This window comes from Mustelus asterias, chromosome 11 (genome assembly GCF_964213995.1).
Source record: "Mustelus asterias chromosome 11, sMusAst1.hap1.1, whole genome shotgun sequence".
NCBI classification, from domain to species: Eukaryota; Metazoa; Chordata; class Chondrichthyes; order Carcharhiniformes; family Triakidae; genus Mustelus; species Mustelus asterias.
Window position 1 is genome coordinate 98,254,808 of NC_135811.1, and position 22,456 is coordinate 98,277,263.

The 22,456-nt window shown below is 43.1% G+C and overlaps 1 protein-coding gene across 4 annotated transcripts in view; it reads right to left on the reverse strand.

Annotated features, from left to right (window-relative positions):
• Window positions 1–2,252: 2,252 nt before the first annotated feature.
• Window positions 2,253–22,456, reverse strand: part of LOC144500713 (ORM1-like protein 3) — a 40,713-nt gene continuing 20,509 nt past the window's right edge. For 3 of the 4 annotated variants that reach the window (XM_078224048.1, XM_078224049.1, XM_078224045.1), the window contains exons 2-4: window positions 18,388–18,579; window positions 7,897–8,048; window positions 2,253–6,004 (exon numbers count right to left, since the gene is read on the reverse strand). In XM_078224048.1, the coding sequence (XP_078080174.1) occupies window positions 5,869–6,004; window positions 7,897–8,048; window positions 18,388–18,561 (462 nt within the window). In that variant the 5' untranslated portion in view covers window positions 18,562–18,579 and the 3' untranslated portion in view covers window positions 2,253–5,868. The remainder of the gene's footprint in view (window positions 6,005–7,896; window positions 8,049–18,387; window positions 18,580–22,456) is intronic. The other variant, XM_078224046.1, reaches the window with a different exon arrangement.

The following is a 22,456-nucleotide window of genomic DNA, read 5'->3' on the forward strand; positions in this document are numbered from 1 at the left end:
ACCTCCTTCTCTGTTGTAACCATTTTATGCACATCAACTTTAGTTGTCATGTTTATTGGGATTTCTCTGTGCTCTCCCTCTTTGCTTCTTGTTCTGTTAAACATACGTTTGAAACTAATCCCAGAGTTATCAGCATTCTGTAATCTTATCTTTCATTTTGCAAATCAAAAGGTTGTGCAATAGTACAGAATTGCAGGTATAAATTATTAACTTGATCAAGAATCTATCTAGTTCTGCCTTAAAAATATTCAAAGACTGCCTCCAGTGCCTTTTGAGGAAGTGAGTTCCAGAGACTCTGACTGATTGCCTTAAATTTTTTCAAGTGCCCTGCTATAACATCTTTAGTAATGGCTTCCAACACTTTTCCTTTGAAAATAAAGTGTAAACTGCTTTTGCAAGTTACGTCTAACTACTGTCCTAACATGCCTTAATCCCAAAATATGGAACAGCATTGGTGCAAATAGGATTTGCGTTGCCTTCAGCTCTGACGAAGGGTCATCCAGACTCAAAATGTTGGCTCTATTCTCTCTCCACAGATGCTGTCAGACCTGCTGAGTTTCTCCAGCCTTTTCTGTTTTTGTGTTGGTACCAACATTCCCAGGCGCACACACCCACCCACAAGATTTTAGATTCTCCCAGCAAACAGCAAAGGATACTTTTGTGCTACAGTTAGAATTTGATCAAACCTGCCCAACTTTCATTCCAGTTACATAGAAACAGGAGGAGGAGGCCATTTGGCCCTTCGAGTCTGCTCTGCCATTCATCACGAGCATGGCTGATTGTCCAACTCAATAGTCTAATCCTGCTTTCTCCCCATAACCTTTGATCCCATTCGCCCCAGATGCTATATCCAGCCACCTCTTGAATACATTCAATGTTTTGGCATCAACAACTTTGTGTGGTAATTAATTCCACAGGCTCACCAGTCTTTGGGTGAAGAAATGTCACCTCATCTCCATTCTAAATGTCTACCCCGAATCCTCAGACTGTGACCCCTGGTTCGGGACATACCCACCATTAGGAACATACTCCCTGCATCTACCTTGTCTAGTCCAGTTAGAATCCTTACAGCCAGAAACTTTCACTACAGTTCTGGTTCATCCCCATAGGAAGGCAAAATACCATGGATGCTGGAAATCAAATAAAAATTGAAAATAATGCAAATACGCCAGTCAAGCAGTTTTGGTGGAGAGAGAAACTTGAGTTAAGGTTTCAGGTTGGTGACCTTTCCTGGCAGCAGATGTGACCAAGAAAACCAAAATGTGAACAATATGATCCGATGAAAGGCCCTCGACCCGAAATGTTGGCTCTGTGTCTCTCTCTCTCTCTCCATTGCTGCTGTCTGACCTGGAGTATTTCCAGCATTTTCTCTGGTTCATACCCATGTCAGAGATTAAACTGTTTTACTCCATCCACTGAATCGACAATCCTAACTGGGTAACAAGGAGTAACAAAGATTCACTGATAGAAACACAGGGCTGCTAACAATCAGTACCTAAAATATGAATTAAAAATTCCCCACTCAAACTTGAATACATCACACACTTTAAGTGATTTCACACTGTTCCTGAAGTCAGTCATTAGTCTCAGTGGAAGTTACTATCCAGAAATCACGATGCTAAATGGTTAAGACTTTAGAGGGAATCCTTTTGGTACTGAATTACTTCAATAAAAAACAACTAGTATTGGTGAAAATGACTTGCTAAGCTCACATCTTACCATGCATAACGAGAGTGATAAGTTATCTGGACAAGGTTATGGCTATTTCCAGCTCTAAAGCTTCAAATACTTGAGACTGCATCATAAACCACAAGAAAAGGAATTAAACAGGGTAAATGATCAGATTTTCCACCTTCTGCACTTTTAATTAAAAGTCTTATAAGTTCTGCATTTACTATAAAGTAATTGGAGTTAAAGTGCTGCCATATCTTACAATAAAGTTGCAACTGTTAAATAAAACAAGCTTCAGTGATTAGGGGCACAGTGGCAATTACCGTAGTTTTTAAAAAACATTCTGATTACAGCAATAGGTCATGCAATATGCTGGGGTCGTGGGGTGAAGGCATGATCTCTCACTTATGTTTCAGACTGCTTTTGGATGTATATATTGGAAGAAAATTGGAGGGGGGGCGGTTGGGCAATTAGATTTCTTCAATCTTACACCTAACTCTCTCTTCATAATTGAAAGTTCCAGTGAATGCAACAGGTCGCATTCAACTGCGTTGCAATGAGGGAACAAAAGAGACTGCACAAGTTTACATGAATACTGACCTTTATTAAATATCAGAATACTGTACAAAGGAGTAATAAAAATATTATTCACACTTTCTTACAAAGATCTAGATGAAAAACATCTGCGTGCAGAAGGGCAGTTGGCTTACAGGACCCTTTTTGCAACCAGATGCTAAATTAACTCTTATTTACAAGATGTTCAAATACACAAACACACACTAGTCCCCAACGCAAATAATTCTTCAAATGGTTAATATCACAACTGATAGACTGGCATAAAACTCAAAAAGGCCCAGCCTGGCACATATTTAATTCAGATTCCACCACAATAATTTTGATATTCGTACCTCTTACAGCCACTATAAAAATAGTGCAGGTGTTTGACCCTGGGTTGTCCTGAACTTGAAGCACTCCATCAATTCCCACATTTGCTACGTTGGAGGGGGTTGGGAGGGAGGGGGTGCTAAGCACTGATACTGCATCAGTCCCAACCCATCACCCATTACTATCTATTTAAGATACGTATTGAAAGTGGAAGGAAGTTAAACAAAAAAATATACTGTACTTTCACCACAAAGGTTTGCTACTTTTTGACAATCCAGAACCCATCAAAATACTATAAAAACAGCCTTCCTTGATGTCTTTATTTACCAGCATTCAAAAATCTATAAATTCAAAGCTTTAATCATCTTGTACAAGGCATCGGATTAGAATAGTCAAGCAATATTTTAAAATGTTTAACAATTCCTGATTACAGCAGGTTAACCTGTTCACTGGTTCAACCCTTGCACTGAGTTTGAACAACTTGACACAAAACGCCTGCAAGCATTTTGCGAATAAAGTTCAGCAGACTTCAGCAACGTGCAAAAATAAATCAGAGGTTTACACACACACATGCACACACACAGTCTGTGCTGCTGTAGGATCAGAGGTGACAGGGTTACCTGCTGCAAGTGTTAACTTGTTTGATAAGTAATGCTTCAGGTAGAATTACAATTGATTTGCGGAACGTTGTTCAATTTCGCACAGGACTTTTTAAATGCGAGTCTGCAGTCCACTTGCTTTCCTCTTACTTTCCTTTTCACTGCAGAAAACTGGTGTCAGTTTGTAAACATTTTAAAAAGTGCAACTTTAGCATTTCTTCTACAATTGAGTAATAGTGCAAGAGAGAGGGTTATGATTAAATTCCAAGATTTAAAAATATGTAAACTTTCAATTTTGCCAATAGTGGAGTATTCTGCTCATTAGGTTATACTGGTAGACAATTCCACATTGGCTCCTAACCCAAAACACCTCAGGATACTCTTCCCAGTGTGAGTATAAATTTTCAAAAGACAAATATATGGCAAATTTCTTTAGAAGCTCAGGATCATTCAAGGTCTAATTGAAAAGTAGTAACATATTTGCATGTGTACCTCAGCAGGGAAATACAGGTGGTAATGGAAATTGGTTTACTTGCTCTCTAGCTTTCTCCTCTCCATGGTAGCTTTGCACTCCCTTACTCCACCAAAATCATCAACCCCTCGCTGGTGCACGGTTCCACACACCAATAAGCTTTGTCCAAGGTGGCAGTCACTATTCACGATTGTGCGTTATTTCAATCAATTCCTGTGTTTGTTCCTAGTTATTAATGCGTGAGCCTTCAGAGTGACTAGTTCAGTCATTAAAAGGGACATTTTAGCGGTGTTCAATCATCATCTTGTCCAGCGTCCACACAAGCACATCTCCAGAAGAGGATAGTTGCTGGACTCTGTTTATGAAGAGACTGTTTTCTCCTCTGTAAACGAGAGTCAGCGAGACCAATCGTGGGTCTCCACCACTGCCCTAGCTACAGTTAGCTGACACATTTAAAACAGGGCATGTCCCTGGCTTCTCCCTCCTTCCTGATCTACATGACTCAATTAATCACTATGGAAACACACTGAACCAATGTGAGTGGCTGACAACTTCTTTATCCAAAATCACTGGGGGAAAATAATACTGCACATCTCCTAAAGCACCCTGCACCAGCATCAGACACTCAGATCAGGGATGGCACAAATCAGATGTTCACTGAAGTTGCAGCAATCTGTCTTAACCCCAACTACACCATTACCATAGCATTTCCCAGATCTGTTAACTTCATGGTCTTGACAGATTTTGCCAAATCAGACAGACGGTCTTAGGAACTGGGTTGAGGCGTCGAAAATCTAACTTCAGCTCTTTCCTCTCACCATGAGCTGGCTTCAAAGCCCAATTCCTAAAAGCAGAAGTTCAGCAATCTAACTAACCCACTATATAGCAGCCACGGCCTCCCTACCCAGGCATAGCTTCAACCCCTTGCTATGGTACATGTCTCCATATGTTATTGCTTAAAATCATGATTCACAGTGCTATGATTTTTGTAGTCCTAACAGACTGCAAGCAGGACCAGCGGAACGAGCCCGTGCTTCAAGTGTGCAGCAGGAATACCATAGAATAGAAAAGAAGTCGAATACATTGCTACCATCCAGGGGAAAAAAAATAAATCAAATGAAATTCGTACATATTTCTTCAGCTGGTCAAATTACAATAAACTCTGATAGAACAACAGACAACCAAAATTACATTTTTGTTAAAAAAGGAACAAAAGTTAGGCAAGTGGCAAACTTACAGGAAAATTGCATGATTGCTGATGTTTTGCAGTATTCCAACATCTAACATCCTGATTTGGTTTTGAATGTTAAAATAAAAATCACATCGAGATTCCGTACAAACAGGTCCTGGGTAGACAAATCTAAGTATCCAGCCTCAATCACTGTCCTCGTTTAAACACACAGGATCTATATTATTTAACACTTCAGATGCTTTAAAAAAAAATCCAACAAACACCTCTTTAAGTCAAACATTCATCATTCATATGTTGTGCTTCAACATCCTCACTAGTGTTCACATTCTCCCAAGTGAATTTTTCCACACACACACAACACTGAATGTATATGAGATAGAGAAAAAAAAGAAAACAAAATAAATAAAATTATCCGCAAAAGATAGTAATTAAAATGCACAGTAAGACCAGCACTGTCTCTTTAAAGAGGCTACTAAGCCACATAGACCATGTTTCCAAGTACCTCAACATAGTGAAGGACAGCTAATCCTGCCATATTGGAGCATGCACATAAACGCATTGATTTTATAGCCTTCAGCAACTGCTTCCATTGTGACACTGAAAACAAATCTTCTGCAAATATCAAACAGCATACCTTCATAAATCTACTTTCATTACAGTATTTACATGTTATACTTTTACATCCGTTTGGTCACAATAGACAGCAAAATTCGCACACCGTATCAACTAAATGTCTACGACGCCCAAGTCTCCTCCACTTAAGATGGCAATCACTGCGTCAGAAATATTGTCTGGGAGAATAGGATCTACAGGCAGTAAACAAAAAAAAAAGCAGGCTTTCTACTCCGAGCACTGCAAATATTTAATGTGATACCTGAGCAACCAACGCGAGTGAGCTGCTTCATTCACAAAGATACTACTCATAATTAAAAAGTCCATGATGAGGGATTATAGGGTGCCGGGTATAAGTCCTAATATCTGAACATGATGTGTCCTTGCTGCTGATGGCCGTTCCAAGAGCGTTTTCTTTCACACTCGCGATGTCGCATTCAGTACTTGTTGATGCCAAAGATTCTGACTCCATGAAGTTGAGGCAGCTTTGGGATGAGGACACTCATCAGCGAAACTGTATTTATAACAAAATGTAACTTGTCGTATTTTGTGTAAAAACTGGTAAGAAAATACCTGTTTTTGAAATGAAAAGACAAAAATAAAGCATCAAAACCTTCCTGAAGACTCAGCAATATTTTCACAACAAAGCCCAAATCTAACACTGTAATGAAGTTACTGTGGAAATCCCCTAATTGCCACACTCCGGCGCCCGTTCGGGGACACGGAGGGAGAATTTAGCATGGCCAATGCACCTAACCAGCATGTCTTCCGGACTGTGGGAGGAAAACGGAGCACACAGGGGAAACCCACGCAGACACGGGGAGAACGCGCAGACTCCACACAGGCAGAGGTTTACCAGGATATTGCCTGGTATGGAGGGTCTTAGCTACGAGGAGAGATTGGGTAAACTGGGGTTGTTCTCCCTGGAAAGACGGAGGATGAGGGGACTTAATAGAGGTGTATAAAATTATGAAGGGCATAGATAGAGTGAACAGTGGGAAGCTTTTTCCCAGGTCGGAGGTGACGAACACAAGGGGTCACGGGTTCAAGGTGAGGGGGGCAAGGTTCAATACAGATGTCAGGGAGACGTATTTTACACAGAGGGTGGTGGGGGCCTGGAATGCACTGCCAAGCAAGGTGATTGAGGCGGACACGCTGGGATCGTTTAAGACTTATCTAGATAACCACATGAACAGCCTGGGAATAGAGGGATACAAAAGAATGGTCTAGTGGGCACATGAGTGGTGCAGGCTTGGAGGGCCGAAGGGCCTGTTCCTGTGCTGTATTGTTCTTTGACAGTGACCCAAGCCAGGAAGCGAACCAAGGTCCCTGGCGCTGTGAGGCAGCAGTGCTAACCACTGTGCCACCATGCCGCCCTATTTACAGATCTTTGGATTCAAACCATAAAGATTCTAAATTTTGACAACTCATTGTTAAATTTGTTTCTTCTATTTTGGAATTTTGTAGAAACATTTAAACATGGCAATAATGGAACAACTTTCTTGAACTTTTTATCTCCCCTTATTTCTTGTGAAGGCAGCGAGTTGTGTCAGGTTGTGTTGCCGTGGGTGATAAAAGTCCTCCAATTGCTCATCACCTCGAATACTAGGCAGCATTGTTGGACTATTTGATCTTGGAGGCCACTACAACCAAAAGGCCACTGTACCCTGACAAGGGAGTTCCAGATTTCATAGCTAACTAACTAACAAGGGGAATCCTGGCTGATTTCCAACCCTAGCCCCATCCCTTCTAGTTTTGATAATATAGTGCATGAAGCAAATTGTTGAAACCCCAGTGGTGCTCTGGTTGGACCAGAAGTTGGTAGTTTTCTGAAGTGTACAGCTCAGGATCAAAGGTTTTTCGAGGGCATCAGCTATGAGGAGAGGTTGGAGAAACTTGGTTTGTTCTCACTGGAGCGACGGAGGTTGAGGGGAGACCTGATAGAAGTCTACACGATTATGAGAGGCATGGACAGAGTGGATGGTCAGAAGCTTTTCCCCAGGGTGGAAGAGTCAATTACTAGGGGGCATAGGTTTAAGGTGCGAGGGACAAGTTTTAAATGAGCTGTACAAGGCAGATTTTTTCTACACAGAGTGGTGGGTGCCTGGAACTCGTTGCCGGGGGAAGTAGTGGAAGCGGATACGGTAGTGACTTTTAAGGGGCGTCTTGACAAGTACATGAATGAGATGGGAACGGAGAGATATGGTCCCCGGAAGAGTAGGGGGTTTTAGTTAAGTCGGGCAGCATGATCGGTGCAGGCTTGGAGGGCCGAAGGGCCTGTTCCTGTGCTGTAATTTTCTTTGTTCTGTATAATCAATGATGGAAAAGAAGGGAAGTTTTCTATTATTTTTCAGGGACGATGCATTACAAAGTCTATGCTTAAAAGGGAGATAAAATCACGAGTGCCAGATTGGTCACTGCTCCTTGGGCTGACTCAGTCTTCAATAGTTATGTCTCAGACTCACAAGATAATAGGTGTGATTGTGAGGAATTTGCGTGAGGCTGTAAATTGCACTCCGTAATCCATCTGCTCCCAGTGAGTCAACAGCCGTGCCTTTCCTTGGTCTGGAGTTTCAAACGGTGTTCCCTTTACGGTGTGCAGGAATATGTACATTCCCTGGAGGCAGAAAGGGAAAAAAAGAGGGTTACACAGATACCTGGAATGCTGTAAACACGCCAATTGTGGTACATTCCTTCAATCCAGTTGACAGCAAATATTAAGATAACCCTATCTCGAGACGACTGGTACTGACACCAATATGCAAGATATTAATGTTTCAGTTCAAAAAAATATCCAGTACAAATCGTAAAAAGCTTCTCAAGTCTGTTGACCTTTACAGCTCTCACGTTTTAATAAGTGGTGGATGCCATAGGTTCATTATTCTATCTATAACTTTGGAAGATAAGGACTCTTGAATTAGGGAAATTAATTCCATATTTTACCACAAAATATTTCAAAACCATCTTCATTGAATCTATCAGCATGGAGCAGCAGATTTGATATTGAATATATTCCAAGGTGGAGTTACAGATTTTTGATTGACAAGAGTTCGGGGGAGTGGGGTGACATGCAGAAAAAAGTGTTGTTAAGGCCATAATCAGATCAGCCAATAGGGCAGCACAGTGTACAGTGGTGAGCACTCACAGCGCCAGGGACCCTGGTTCAATTCCAGCCTTGGGTGACTGTCTCTATGGAATTTACACGTTCTCCCCATGTCTGCGTGGGTTTCCACCAGATGCTCCGGTTTCCTCCCACGGTCCAAAAAGGGGTGCGGGTTAGGTTGATTGGCCATGCTAAATTGCCCCTTAATGTCCCAAGGTGTAGGTTAAGGCGGATTAGCAAGGCAAATACGTGGGGTTACGGGGATTAGGGCCCAGATAAGAGTCGGTGCTGACTTGATGAGCCGAATGGTCTCACTGTCAGGATTCTATAATTCCATGAATGATCTTATTGAATGGAGAGCAGGCCCGATGGGCTGAATGGCCTACGCCTTCTACTACCACTTCTTATGCCCTTATATTTTGCAATGTAGCTGGCCCAGTTGCTACACGGGTATTCATTTAGGATGCAAGCTTTTCTCCCCTCAGGAAGACAGAGGTTTATATTGGGGTACAGTTCAAATGCTCGTGGCAACCTGATATCCCACCCAGGTGATTATTCACCACTTACAAGACGCATGAGCATCTGGAGACCATTTGACCAAGGAAGGCTAAAGACAACGTGACCCTGAGTTGAACGTTACCGCCAGACTCGCAATAGTCTACTCAGTGGCTTTCCATCCTCCCTTTCATAAACCTGTTCTTTTATAATTCCACTGCCTGTTTCCAATCTTACTCCCCCCCCATTGTAGATCTCTTGATCTGTCTCCCAACATCTTAAATTTGATATTCTCATCTTAAGTGTTCAAATCCTTTCATGGCTTCACCCCTTCCTATTTCTGTAACCTCCGGTAGCTATATAAACCCTCTCAAACTCTTGACTCTGGCCTGTTATGCATCCCACCATCCCTTCACCCCACTATCAGCCAGGTTCTGAAATTCCCTCACTAGATCTCACCATCACCCCTTTTCCTTTTAAGGCCCATCTTAAACCTACTTTTGGTTACACATTATAATCTCTCCTCCTTTGGCTCATCCATTGTTTCCTTGCATTTTTTAATTTGTTGCACACAAGTTGTACATTAAAGGCAGCAAAACGAATGCAGGTGGTTGTTAACTAAATAGTCAGCTTACGTTTATATTATCCATGTCTCTCACCATTCTGAAGATCCAGAACATAATGATTGTTAAACTCTTATTTCAATCACTAAAGTTTTCTTGAGTCGCTTCCTGAACTACAGCCTCAAATCAGAGCCATTCTTATTACTTTTCTCCAAATTCTCTCCATGCATCCATGTTCTTTCACAGGGTGGGGTGGCTTGAATTACGCAGATCCATTTGAACCCAAGGCCTTTCAGTCTGCTTAACTGAACAGTAGACTCGGCAGGCCTTTACTCATCAGGGCACCGGGTGGATTTCTGAAGAAATCTATTTGCACTCAAACACTCGAGTAATTCTCAGTAATCGATTATCCCTTTCAACATCCCGGCTTCACATTTACTATATACTTTGTGAATATTCTGCAAACACATTTGACATTCTATCTTGGTCAAGGAGCACTTCATTGTGTACACACTTCCATGCATGTAACGTGCAAGCCATTTATATACCCACATCCATCATTTAAGCACACTCACTGTCTAGATCCTTTGAGGGGCACAATCTCCATTACAGTCTTCACCTAGCCATAGCTTATTAGCTCATTTACTCTTACTGTACTTCATCTAATGTTCTGGGGACCTGGGTTCGAATCCCACCATGGCAGATGGCGGAATTTGAATTCAATAAGAAATATATGGAATTAAGAATCTACTGATGACCATGAAACCATTGTTGATTGTTGGAAAAACCCATCTGGTTCACTAATACCCTTCAGGGGAGGAAATCTGCCGTCCTTACCCAGTCTGGCCTACATGTGATCCCAGAGGCATAGTAATATGGTTGACTCTCAACTGCCCTCTGAAATGGCCTAGTGAGCCGCTCAGTTTAAGTGCAATTAGGGATGGCCAGCCAGCGACACTCATGTCCCACGAATGAATTTTAAAAAATCTATTTGCCTCCACGTTCCAGATATTAGGTAGAGGTCTAAAAATCACGACAACCCTTCCTCCCCCAAGCTAAAGTCTTCTTCTATTTCCAGCTGCTCATTTGTGTTGGTCGGCCAGTTTCCAACGCAGCTAAATCTGTCATTTACTCCACCAATCTCAATCTTTAGGGGCTTCACTAACCAGGCTTCATCAAACATATTCTAAAAATCCAGATAAATGATCTCCATTAGATATCGTTTAACCACAATTTACCTCTTCTGTTAGAGTTGTAACTTATGAACTTGAGCTTTGCGTCAAACACATAAGTATGCTCAGAGCGAGCATGATTTGCTCAAAAAACAAGGGACAATTACAAGCAATCCACTTATTTTTTCAACACTCTACTGCATAACATTGCAATCAACACAACACACTTCTTGTCATGCAATGTTGACCTCCATACTCTTCTTTCTCAGTAACCTGTCAAGTTTCAAGATCTTCCCCATCTTTCACCTCAGCTCTCACCATTGTGCTGCGCTATTCAATGTTGCTCTTATGTTTGTCTCAAATTTTCTGACCACTATCTTAATTTCATCCCTCAGTGCACGCATATACTGTAACCCTCTTCCGTGCACATCTACGAGACTGCTACCTCACTTCATAAAATCCCACTTCAAAGTTTCAACTCAATGCCATTTACTCAGGGTGACAGTGGCTGGCGCGACTACCTCACAGCTCCAGGGACCCAGGTTCAATTCGGCCTTGGGTGACTGTGTGGAGTTTGCATGTTCTCCCCGTGTCTGTGTGGGTTTCCTCCGGGTGCTCCGGTTTCCTCCCACAGTCCAAAGGTGTGCGGGTTAGGTTGATTGGCCGTGCTAAATTGCTCCTTAGTGTCTGTCCTTAACCCCTTAGGTGGATTATCCATGGTAAATGTGTGGGGTAAAAGGATAGGATGGGAGGAGGCCTGGGTAAGATACTCTGTCAGAGAGACGGTGCAGACTCGATGGGCCGAATAACCTCTTCTGCATTGTAGGGATTCTACGATCAAACCAGACAACTTTTCACCCTTGCATATAACCTGGTTTACATTCCTTTCTGTAAACAAGTCGCCTAGTATACTTAAAAGGCTGTGCTTGCTGCCAACACCATGTACGCGTGGCCACCATCTTTATAGAGGGCAATGTGCGGCATGAACCTCGTCTCATTTACTTGCCAGAACTTTGTGTCACATGTCAAAATAAAGTGGCTGCCAGTACTTTGCAAAATCATATTTTGCTCTCTGCAATATCACTAATTCATTGACCCTTCCTAAACCGAAGAGATGCGAGAATGTAACAGAATGTGAAGGCATTTTAAGGCAGGATTTTGCCCCTTCACGAAACTGCTGCAGAGGAACATTTTGTCCAAGTGTTAGTAACATGCTGGTGAGCCAGGTGTTACGAGCAACCTGCTGGCTAAGTGATGCGTGGGAGCTGTATTGCAAAACCGAGTTAGAAAGCAAAATAAGTCGGTGGTGAGCTGGTTAAACTGACATGTGCATGTCATTGGATCTCTGTGTGGACCAATGAGCAGGCAAGTATCAGCAGTGATCTTGTACAGCCAAGTTACGGTGGCAGGAGATAGAAACTTTAAAAATTGGTACATCTTCACAGGGATCACATGACACTTCATAGTGCTTTCCATCAGAATCTTCTGAAACAACACGATTGAAAAATCTTAAGCAAATGTCTCAAACTAACTGTTGCTAAGCTCTGACGAAGGGTCATCCAGACTCGAAACAGTGGCTCTATTCTCTCTCCACAGATGCTGTTGGACCTGCTGAGATTTTCCAGCATTTTCTGTTTTGTTTCAGATTCCAGCATCCGCAGTATTTTGCCTTGATGCTGCTCAATGGTCCCTGATAATTAACTTGACAAACCAGTCTATAAATGAACACGAATTTGCAATAACAAAGTGAAGTCAAAAAGTTGCTTGAACGGATTTCTTACTAAAAAAAAAATCTTCTTCAAAAGTATCTTCCAAATGTCATAATTGGGAAATAAAATGGAAGGGAATGGGCAACATTTTCTACATTTATCTGTTGTTCACACAATTAAAAGAATTCAAAGATCAAGGTCTATTTCTTCTAAGATAATCAAATTACTGCATTAGGGTCCAGCTAGGTACGCGTGTGGTAATCAGACTGAGCGATGTTGGTTTTCTGGATCAGAACACTTCAATATTTTTGGCACCGTATCAGCATCGAGAACTCTGAGGCTCAGTCTAAAAGACAAATGCAATCAAGTAGAATCCACTTTTATTATTCGTGTTAAAATGTTTAATCAGAACCTCAGAGGTGTCCCCTATTGGAGAAGTGTGGAACTTCCACCACATGACCTCCGAGCAGGAATTCTAATTTATTACAGTGGATTTGCACTGATTAAAACTGAGTTCAGATTGAATAGATTTGGGATAAGTGTGCTGAATATGGGCCAGATGTAAATGCTGCTGCTGCTGTTGGCAGCTCCTCCGGCCAGGAGATCTGCTGTCATGGTACGTCACGCTGGTCCGCCTTGTATCATCCTCACATCCATTGCAACTTGTTTGCAACCGCTCTGTGAAGTCCATTATCCAACTACCCCTAGGTCCACCCCTCGTTCTGCTGACCTTCACTTTATCCTCTGGAAGAGATCTCTGTAGCTTTTTAGCTCCGATCAAATGGTCAAAATACTGACGTTTTCTTTTAAAGATGTCGCTTTTTTAAAGTTCTTTTTGCTCTTGCTATTTCAAGCACCTCTTTATTTGTCTGAGGGTCTGTATATGGAATTTTTAAGCATACGTCTCAGCATCTACATGCCTATTTTCTTCCATAGATCTTTATTTATTATCCAGGTTTCTGAGGCAGATAGGAAAGTGGATGGAATGTTGCATTTTATGAGTTTTTCTCCTTGTTGCAAACTTGGGTTTTGTTGTTAACACATCCTTTATCATCTCCATCTTTCTTCCAACTTCAGCATTGCATCTGCCATAGAACATTACAGCGGAGTACAGGCCCTTCGGCCCACGATGTTGCGCCGACCAGTGAAACCAATCTAAAGCCCCTCTAATCTACACTATTCCAATATCATCCATATGTTTATCCAATAACCATTTGAATGCTCTTAATGTTGACGAGTCCACTACTGCTGCAGGCAGGGCATTCCACGCCCTTACTACTCTCTGATTAAAGAACCTACCTCTGACATCTGTCCTATATCTATCACCCCTCAATTTAAAGCTATGTCCCCTCATGCTAGCCATCATCATCCAAGGAAAAAGGCTCTCACTATCCACCCTATCTAATCCTCTGATCATCTTGTATGCCTCTATTAAGTCACCTCTTAATCTTCTTCTCTCTAACGAAAACAACCTCAAGCCCCTCAGCCTTTCCTCATACGATTTCTCATCTTCTGTTATCATTTGCCTTAAATAGACAAACTCACCTGCTTGTAGGTAAGTAAATTTAAAATGCAACGCATGCTTTCGGTGTGAAAGCACCATTGCATAGTATTAGGAGAAAACTAAAAATATGGAGACTAGGGATCCTGCAGCGAGTAACTCACCTCCTGATTTCAAAGCCTGTCCACCATCTACAAGGCAGAAGTCAGGAACATGATGGAATATTCTCCCCTTGCCCAGATGAGTGAAGCTCCAACAACACTCAAGAAGCTTGACACCATCCAGAACAAAGCAGCCCACTAGATTGACACCCCTTCTTCAAGTATTCACTCCCTCCACCCCTGATGGTGGCAGCACTGTGTGTATCATCTACATCTCACCAAGACTCAGTAGACAGCACCTTCCAAACCCATGAGTACATCTTCTTGAAGGACAAGGGCAGCAGATGCATGGGAACACCACCACCTGCAAGTTCCCCTGCAAGTCACTCACCATCCTGACTCAGAATTACAATGCCATTCCTTCAGTGTTGCTGGGTCAAAACCCTGAAACTCCCTCCCTAACACTGTGGGTGTACCTACATGGACTGCAGCGATTCAAGAAGGCAGCTCACCACCACCTTCTCAAGGACAATTAGGGATAGGCAATGAATGCTGGCTTAGTCAGAGAAGTCCACATCCTTTGAATGATTTAAAAAAAAGATGAGGGTCCACATCACTAGATACTGTTTAGCAATCGTTCATAATGGTGGAGGCAAACTCGATAGGGTCTTTTAAGAGACTTCTGGATGAGTACATGGGACTTAATAGGATTGAAGGTTATAGGTAAGCCAATATATAAGCCTAGGTAGGTAGGGACATGACCGGCGCAACTTGTGGGCCGAAGGGCCTGTTTGTGCTGTATTTTTGCTATGTTCTATATAAGGCTGAAATTCATCCTAGTGTTAGCTTATGTGCTTGGTATACCAAAACCACATGACTGCAGACACCCAACACCTGCTCAGCCAACCAAGGACAAAGGCTCAGCAACATCCACTTCTGAACATTTCTTCAGAAGTCGGAATAAATCGCTGGGTGGTCTTGATGTTTAGGAAGCACAAGATGTAAGTGGCGTGTACATGCATGGACTCCCCCACCAGTCTCCGGTCATGTATCTATCAGTTTGCCTCTCAGCATTATCTGGTTCCCAAGGTGGCTTTCCTGCACTGGTTGCTGGAAATAATTGCAGGAAAAAGGGCAAGAAGAAGAAAGTAGTGCCAACAGCAGCAAGCTGGATTGGTGGATGCCATTTGCGAGGGTTAGCAGGCACATGCCGAGCATGAATTTTCGACAGTGAATCAGGCCACTGAGGATGGCCTCCTGCGTAGGAGCCGATCTTTATCGGTGAGATTGGAGAATTGCTCAATGTTAAATTTCACTGATAGATTGCATTTGGGCAGTCACAGAGGTTGACACATCGCTAGAGTCAGAAAACGTGACTGTCAAAAATGTACTGCTAGAAAAGAGCAATTTAAATTACAGAAATTCTCTCAATGGCAGTGGGAGAAGAATAGTTGCACAGTCCAGAACACGCAGCTTTGTTCAGCCCAGTGGGAGAGGCAGCCAGGCCAAGCATTTCAACACCTTATCAAAACATTCAAAAGGTGTAGTATCCTTGAGTTAATGTGGGCACAGTACACAGAGGTTGCGAATGAAAAGAACAAACAATGCAGAGGTTCAAAGCTCATGAGTGGGCAAGAATAAAATGGTACTTAAATAACATCTTTCACAAATTCAGGATAAAATAAATCGTGGAGGTATAACAAAAACCAGGAAGCCAGGAATAGGGGTGGCACCTGTGGCACAGTGGTTAGCACTGCTGCCTCACAGCGCCAGAGACCCGGGTTCAATTCCTGGCTTGGGTCATTGTGCAAACTCCACACAGACAGACATTCTCCTCGTGGGTTTCCTCCGGGCGCTCCGGTTTCATCCCACAGTCCAAAAATGTGCGAGTCAGCTTGATTGGCCATGCTAAATTGTCCCTTAGTGTTAGGGGGATTAGCAGGGCAAATATGTGGAGTTACGGGGATAGGGTCTGGATGGGATTGTTGTTGGTGCAAACTCGATGGGGCGAATGGCCTCTTTCTGCACTGTAGGTATTCTATGATTCTAATACACAAGCAAATGGAACCTATCATAAACTAATGCCACTAGAATGCTTAAAGTTAACTCCAGATTTTGGAAATTGAGACAAGATGATACACTCACAGAACAACAGATCAGAGTCAGCAAATATTCATACTGAATTATTTTAGAAGTTCCAATGGCACAGTGGTCAGCACTGCTGCCTCACAATGCCGGAGAGCCAGGTTCGATTCCAGCCTGGGGTGATTGTCTGTATGGAGTTTGCATGTTCTCCCTGTGTCCGTGTGGGTTCCGTCCAGGTGCTCCTGTATCCTCCCACAGTCCAGATTAGGTGGATTGGCCATGATAAATGCTCCTTAGTGTCCCAAGATGTGTAGGTTAGGGGGATTAGCGGGATAACTATGTGGGGTAACAAGGATAGGGTGGGGGGGGGGGGGGGGGGGGTTGGGTAAGATACTCTGTCAGACAGTCAGTGCAGATTCGATGGGCTGCATGGCCTCCTCCTGCACTGTAGGGATTCTATGATACTCTCTGTCAGAGAGTCAGTGCAGACACGATGGGCCGATTGGCCTCCATTTGCACTGTCGGGGATTCTATGGTTATACATCACAAGAGCAATGACTTCTCTACTTATTAGTTACCTTGATTCAAGTAAATAACAAATGATTTAGTTGAATTATCAGCATTATTACCTCTTTACACTTCATCTTTGTTTAAGTTGGGGAGGGGTGGAATTAGTGGGAAAACCCGAAGCTAACCAGCATTGATCAACGAAGGCATTAACTCAATAGACAGACAAATGACTAGCCCAGTTTGTATTACACCAGCTCTGACGAAGGGTCATCTAGACTCGAAACGCTGGCTCCATTCTCTCCCCACAGATGCTGTCAGACCTGCTGAGATTTTCCAGCATTTTCTGTTTTCGTTTCAGCTTGCATTCAAATGCACGAGATGGCAATAACTTGGTAGATGTACAAGTGACTGCCTCGTGCATATTAATGCAAGCTGAACAAGTCAGTTCAGCTATTTCAGACAGAACAGAAACATAGGAGCAGAAGTAGGTCATTCAGCCACTCCAGTCTGCTCTGCCGCTGAACCAGATTAAAGTGGATTATTTTAACTCCATTTCCCTGCCTTGGTTCCACATCCTGAAATACTTTTTTTCCCAACAAAAATCTATCAATAGCAGTTTTGAAATAGTGTCGGCTTTTTTTGGGGGAGGAACAGAGTTTCAGATTTCAGTCCCTTTTGTGTGAAGGAGGGTTTCCTCACATCAGCCCTGAACAACACAGTTCTAGTTTTGAGGTTAAGCCCCCACGTTCTGGATTTGTCCTCCACAGGAAATGGTTCCCCTCTATCTACCTAAACAAAGCATTTAAGCGTCTTAGAGACTTCAACTAGATTACCCCTTAATCTTCTATAGTCAAGAGAATGCAAGCTCAGTCCACACAATCTGTCCTCATAAATTTAACACTATTAGCTCTGGTATGATTCAGTTGAATGTGTGTAGCAGCCTCTCCGAGGCCATTAACCATCGTGAAGGATGGTGCATAGAATTAAATAGAGTACTCCTTGGATATAAAACACTCTACTCCATCATCCAAGCCGAACAAAGCAACTTCTCCAGTCAGGTGCCCCATCTTGCAGGAAGACTGGAAAACAAAGCTGAGAAGCCTATGCAATTGCGTATAAACCGGGGAATTCTCGGGAAGTGCAGGCTGATTTTAAAGCTTTCCATCTTCATGTTTCATCGTGCTCATACCTCTGCCTTTTTAAAACTTAAACTTTATGGCAACTGACTTAGGAGGAGGAAAAAAAATTAAATCTAAAAGAAATCAAAATGCAAAATAAACAATGAAACCAGGAGGACAAAACAGCAGAGTATAGAATCCCTACAGTACAGGAGGCCATTTGGCTCATCGAGCCTGCACCGACAACAATCCCACCCAGGCCCTATCCTCGTAACCCCATATATTTACCCTGCTAGTCCCTCTGACACTAAGGGACAATTTAGCATGTCCAATCCACCTAACCTGCACATCTTTGGAGTGTGGGAGGAAACTGGAGCACCTGGAGGAAACCCATGCAGACACGGGGAGAATGTGCAAATTCCCCACAGACAGTGACCCGAGGCCGGAATTGAACCCGCGTCCTTGGCGCTGAGGCATCAGTGCTAACCACTGTGCCGCCCCAGAGTATCATCTTAGCACGCCTAAACAAAAGTATCTAAAACAGTTAGAAAAGCATTACTGCATCTTTATCAACAATCTGCTTTTTCAACCAGCCTTACCAAATTGTGAATTACGTTAGTGAGCGTCCATACTACCGGCACACTGAAGAAAGGGATGCTCAAGAGAATGATATGAAGCAAACCGATGCCCAGGATATAAGACAGCCAGATCCCACGGCTGTTCATAACCCGGGTATTTGGATTGACTTCACTGTGAGCGGTGCCCACATTCATGGTTTGTTTCTTTACAACCTAAGGGGAAGAGAGAAATACAGAATTAGCAATTCTTGAATGAAACACAGCAACGTCTATTGTTCCAAGAGACATAAACAGGCCATGCAACATTGCTGGCTACAGAAATGATAAAAAGCAAATAGGAATCCCACTCCTCCCCATCAAAAAGATAAAATGGATGAAGAGGAAATTTTTATGACTCTTGCAAGCAACATACATGCATTGCTGTCTTGCAGTTCTGTTATTTAATAGTTAACTCAGTGGTTTTTGTCAATCAAAAAGATTGCATCATCTACCTATTGGCCGCATGCTCCCTTTAATGGTTCAGTGACTAGGTTTGAGAGATCGATTTGTGTATCTTGGACAATAATTATCTATTACTAAGAATTATCATGGATATTTATTATATTCCTATTATCAAGCTGACAGCAGCCACTGTCAAGCCACTGGAATGCACAATGGCACCAATAATCAGGGTCACTGACAAAGTGGCAGAATAAGTCAATGTCTTTTTTCCATCGCATGGAATTCCAGATTTATTTTTAAAACTGCGCTTTGAGAACCAAAAGTCACAATTCCTGCCTCTTTTTTCCTCCTGAAAACCACTCCATTAGCAGCCGCACCAATAAAATTAGACTTTTCTTCCTTCACTTCCCCAAAACGCTGACAATATTAACAAACCGCTTAAGGATCCAAACCAGTCTTTTGCTGCAGATTTTTTTTTTTGGGAAGTGGTGGGGGTAGAGAAATAGGGAAAGGCTTGAATACATATATTTCTATTATGTAATAAAAATAGTCTTACCTGTGCGAGTTTGGCTACTGCAGAATTGGCTTCAACTTATGCTGAACTATAATCCTGGTTATATTACCATGGTTCATAATCACAAGCTTTGCTCTTTACCTTTCTTGCTTATTAAGAATGCAAAGTCAATAACCAGTGGCACTGCCCAGTTGACAGTTAAAGGTTTTGCAGTGTTGGGAAAATCCTCAACAATCCAATACACAGAGCTCCTCAACCACTTTCAGAGCCTGCAGCTACATTGACTCAGCAAAAACGAAGGCATATGGAAAATACCAACAAGTTAATTTACAATGGTAAGTGCTCACTTGTCACTTAAAAATTAAATTTGCAACGCGATGGCTGGCTCATGGAGAGGTGTGCACGGGGCAAAAAGGAAAAAAAAAAAAGTTTTTGTGGATGAACTCAAAATGAGCCATTGAAATTGACAAGCATTCTTTTTAAGTTTATTAGTGTCACAAGTAGGCTGACATTAACACTGCAATGAAGTTAGTTAAAATCCCACACTCTGGCGCATGTTTGGGTACACTGAGGGAGAATTTAGCATGGCCAATGCACCTGACCAGCATGTCTTTCGCACTGTGGGAGGAAACCCACGCAGACACGGGGAGAACGTGCAGACTCCGCATAGGCCGTGACCCAAGCCGGGAATTGAACCCGGGTCTCTGGCGCTGTGAGACAACAGTGTTAACCATTGTGCCACCGTCTCTCCCAATAGACAACGTTTTATCCCATTTTCTACTCAAAAACAAAATTCACAACATACAAACGTTCGCTTTTTTCTTGGAACCTGTAAATAAAGCCCTTTGAAGTTAAAAACTCCTCCGTATTTAACAGCTTCCCCATTCTTTTGGAGATACACCCAACTTTGAAATGTGCTGTAGTATTCGAGGGCGAGATATTTTGGTCATGCCATCATTGAACCCTGCTCAAATTTTTTAAAAAAGGAGTTGGAACCAACTGCACACCAGTATATCTTTCTGGGAGAGGAGGTGGTGGTAGCATGTTAATGCGTGCAGTCTCTGTTCTCCCCACCCAACCCTTCACTGTGATTCCACATGACGGCTGCAATTCTCCCCAAAATATTCTAAGTGTCGAATTCGCGTGAAAACTGGAGTAATTCACATTGGTTTTCTCAGTGGGAGTTCAGAGAAAAACTTTCTACATTCTGCGCACTGCAAAGGCCACCAACGTGAATATTAAAAGTTAGGGGACAGGGCCTATTCTCATTGAAATCAGTGCGCTGATCAGGCGACCGTGCATGCACCGATCTGTCAGTGCCGAGGTCGACGCATGCGCAGTGGCCTTGCACTGATGGCCTCCCGATTATTGGCCACACGACCCCCGCAACCCCGGCTCTCCGCCCCCCACAGCCCGATCGCTGGCCCCCTGACCATTTCCGGTCCCAACACTGACCACCCGCCCCCCCACCCTTCCTGGCCCACCCTGATCTCCAGTCACCCCTCCTCCCGCAGTGCCGACCCACTCCCCCTCTTATCCCCCCACCAGCTCACCCCGATCACTGGCCTCCCTCTTCCCCTTACTGATCCCTATGCAGAGTGACAGTGGGACCCCCTCCCCCACCGATCGCTCCCATCAGGCCCCCCCATGTCCCCTGCCCCCTCGGCACCGCCTAATGCCTGATGGGCAGTGCCAAGGTGCCATCCAGGCATTGGCACCGGAGTGCCAATGTGCAGGGGCACCCCCGCCACCCATCCCCTGGGGCACCCCCCGATTGCCCCTCCTTCACTCCAGTGAGGCTGGGCCACTAATTCCCCATTAGTGGGGAGCCACAATCTCACAGGAGAATCGCAACCAACATTTCTCAAACAACTTATTTCGTGAGCAGATTCGACTCAAATGCAACACTAGTCTCAGGATGGCACATTGACATCAGATAAGAAGAGCCCTACCCCAGAATAATATTCAGACCGTGGCTGAATGGCTGGCTTTATGTAAAACATTAAGATATGCGCTTATCTCTTCAACCGTCTTATCAACTGGGTGAAGTTGTTATGCGAACACAAATAACTAAATTACTAAGTTCACATGCTGCATCTGAAAGAAACAAACATGTTCTCTGCCATTTTCTTTCTTTGCCCGTTTTTCCCAATTTCCACCTCTTCTCAAGGCAGTGACTTATGAAGTATCTTCCCCCCCACTCTCAAAAAAAAAGGTTGTGTATGGGGTAACATATCAGCATGGATAGAGGATTGGTTAGCTAACAGAGAGTAGGCATAAATGGGTAACTTTCGGATTGGCAACGTACAAGATCATAAGACATAGGAGCAGAATTAGGCCACTCGGCCCATTGAGTCTGCTCCGCCATTCAATCATGGCTGATATTTTTCTCATCCCCAATGGCCTCATAACTAGTGGAGTGCCACAGGGCTCAGTCCTAGTGTCTTGACCATTCGCGATTTGGCTTGGATGAAGGGACAGAATAAGTTTGCTGATGGCACAAAGATAGGTCAGAAAGTCAGTTGTGAAGAGGATTTAAGGAGCCTGCAAAGGGATATAGATAGGTGAAGTGAGTGGACAAAAATTTGGTAGATGGAGTGTAATGTGGGAAAATGAGACCTTATCTACTTTGGAAGCAAACTAGAAAAGCAGCATATTATCTAAATGAAGAGAGATTGCAGAACTTGAGATACAGAGGGATCTGGGAATCCTGGTGCATGAGTCACAAAATCAGTATGAACATAGAATATTACAGCGCAGTACAGACCCTTCGGTCCTCGATGTTGCGCCGACCTGTGAAACCAATCTAAAGCCCATCTAACCTACACCATTCCAATATCATCCATATGTTTATCCAATGACCATTTAAATACCCTTAATGATGGCAAGTCCGCTATTGCTGCAGGCAGGGCATTCCACGCCCTTACTACTCGCCGAGTAAAGAACCTACCTCTGACATCTGTCCTATATCTATCACCCCTCAATTTAAAGCGATTTTCACAGTAACTTCATTGCAGTGTTAATGTAAGCCTACTTGTGACTAATAAATAAACTTTAAACGGAACATGAATGTTGTCAATCTGTATACGCCTACACAAAAAATTGGAACTAAATTTGTTTTAAAACAATTTTAAG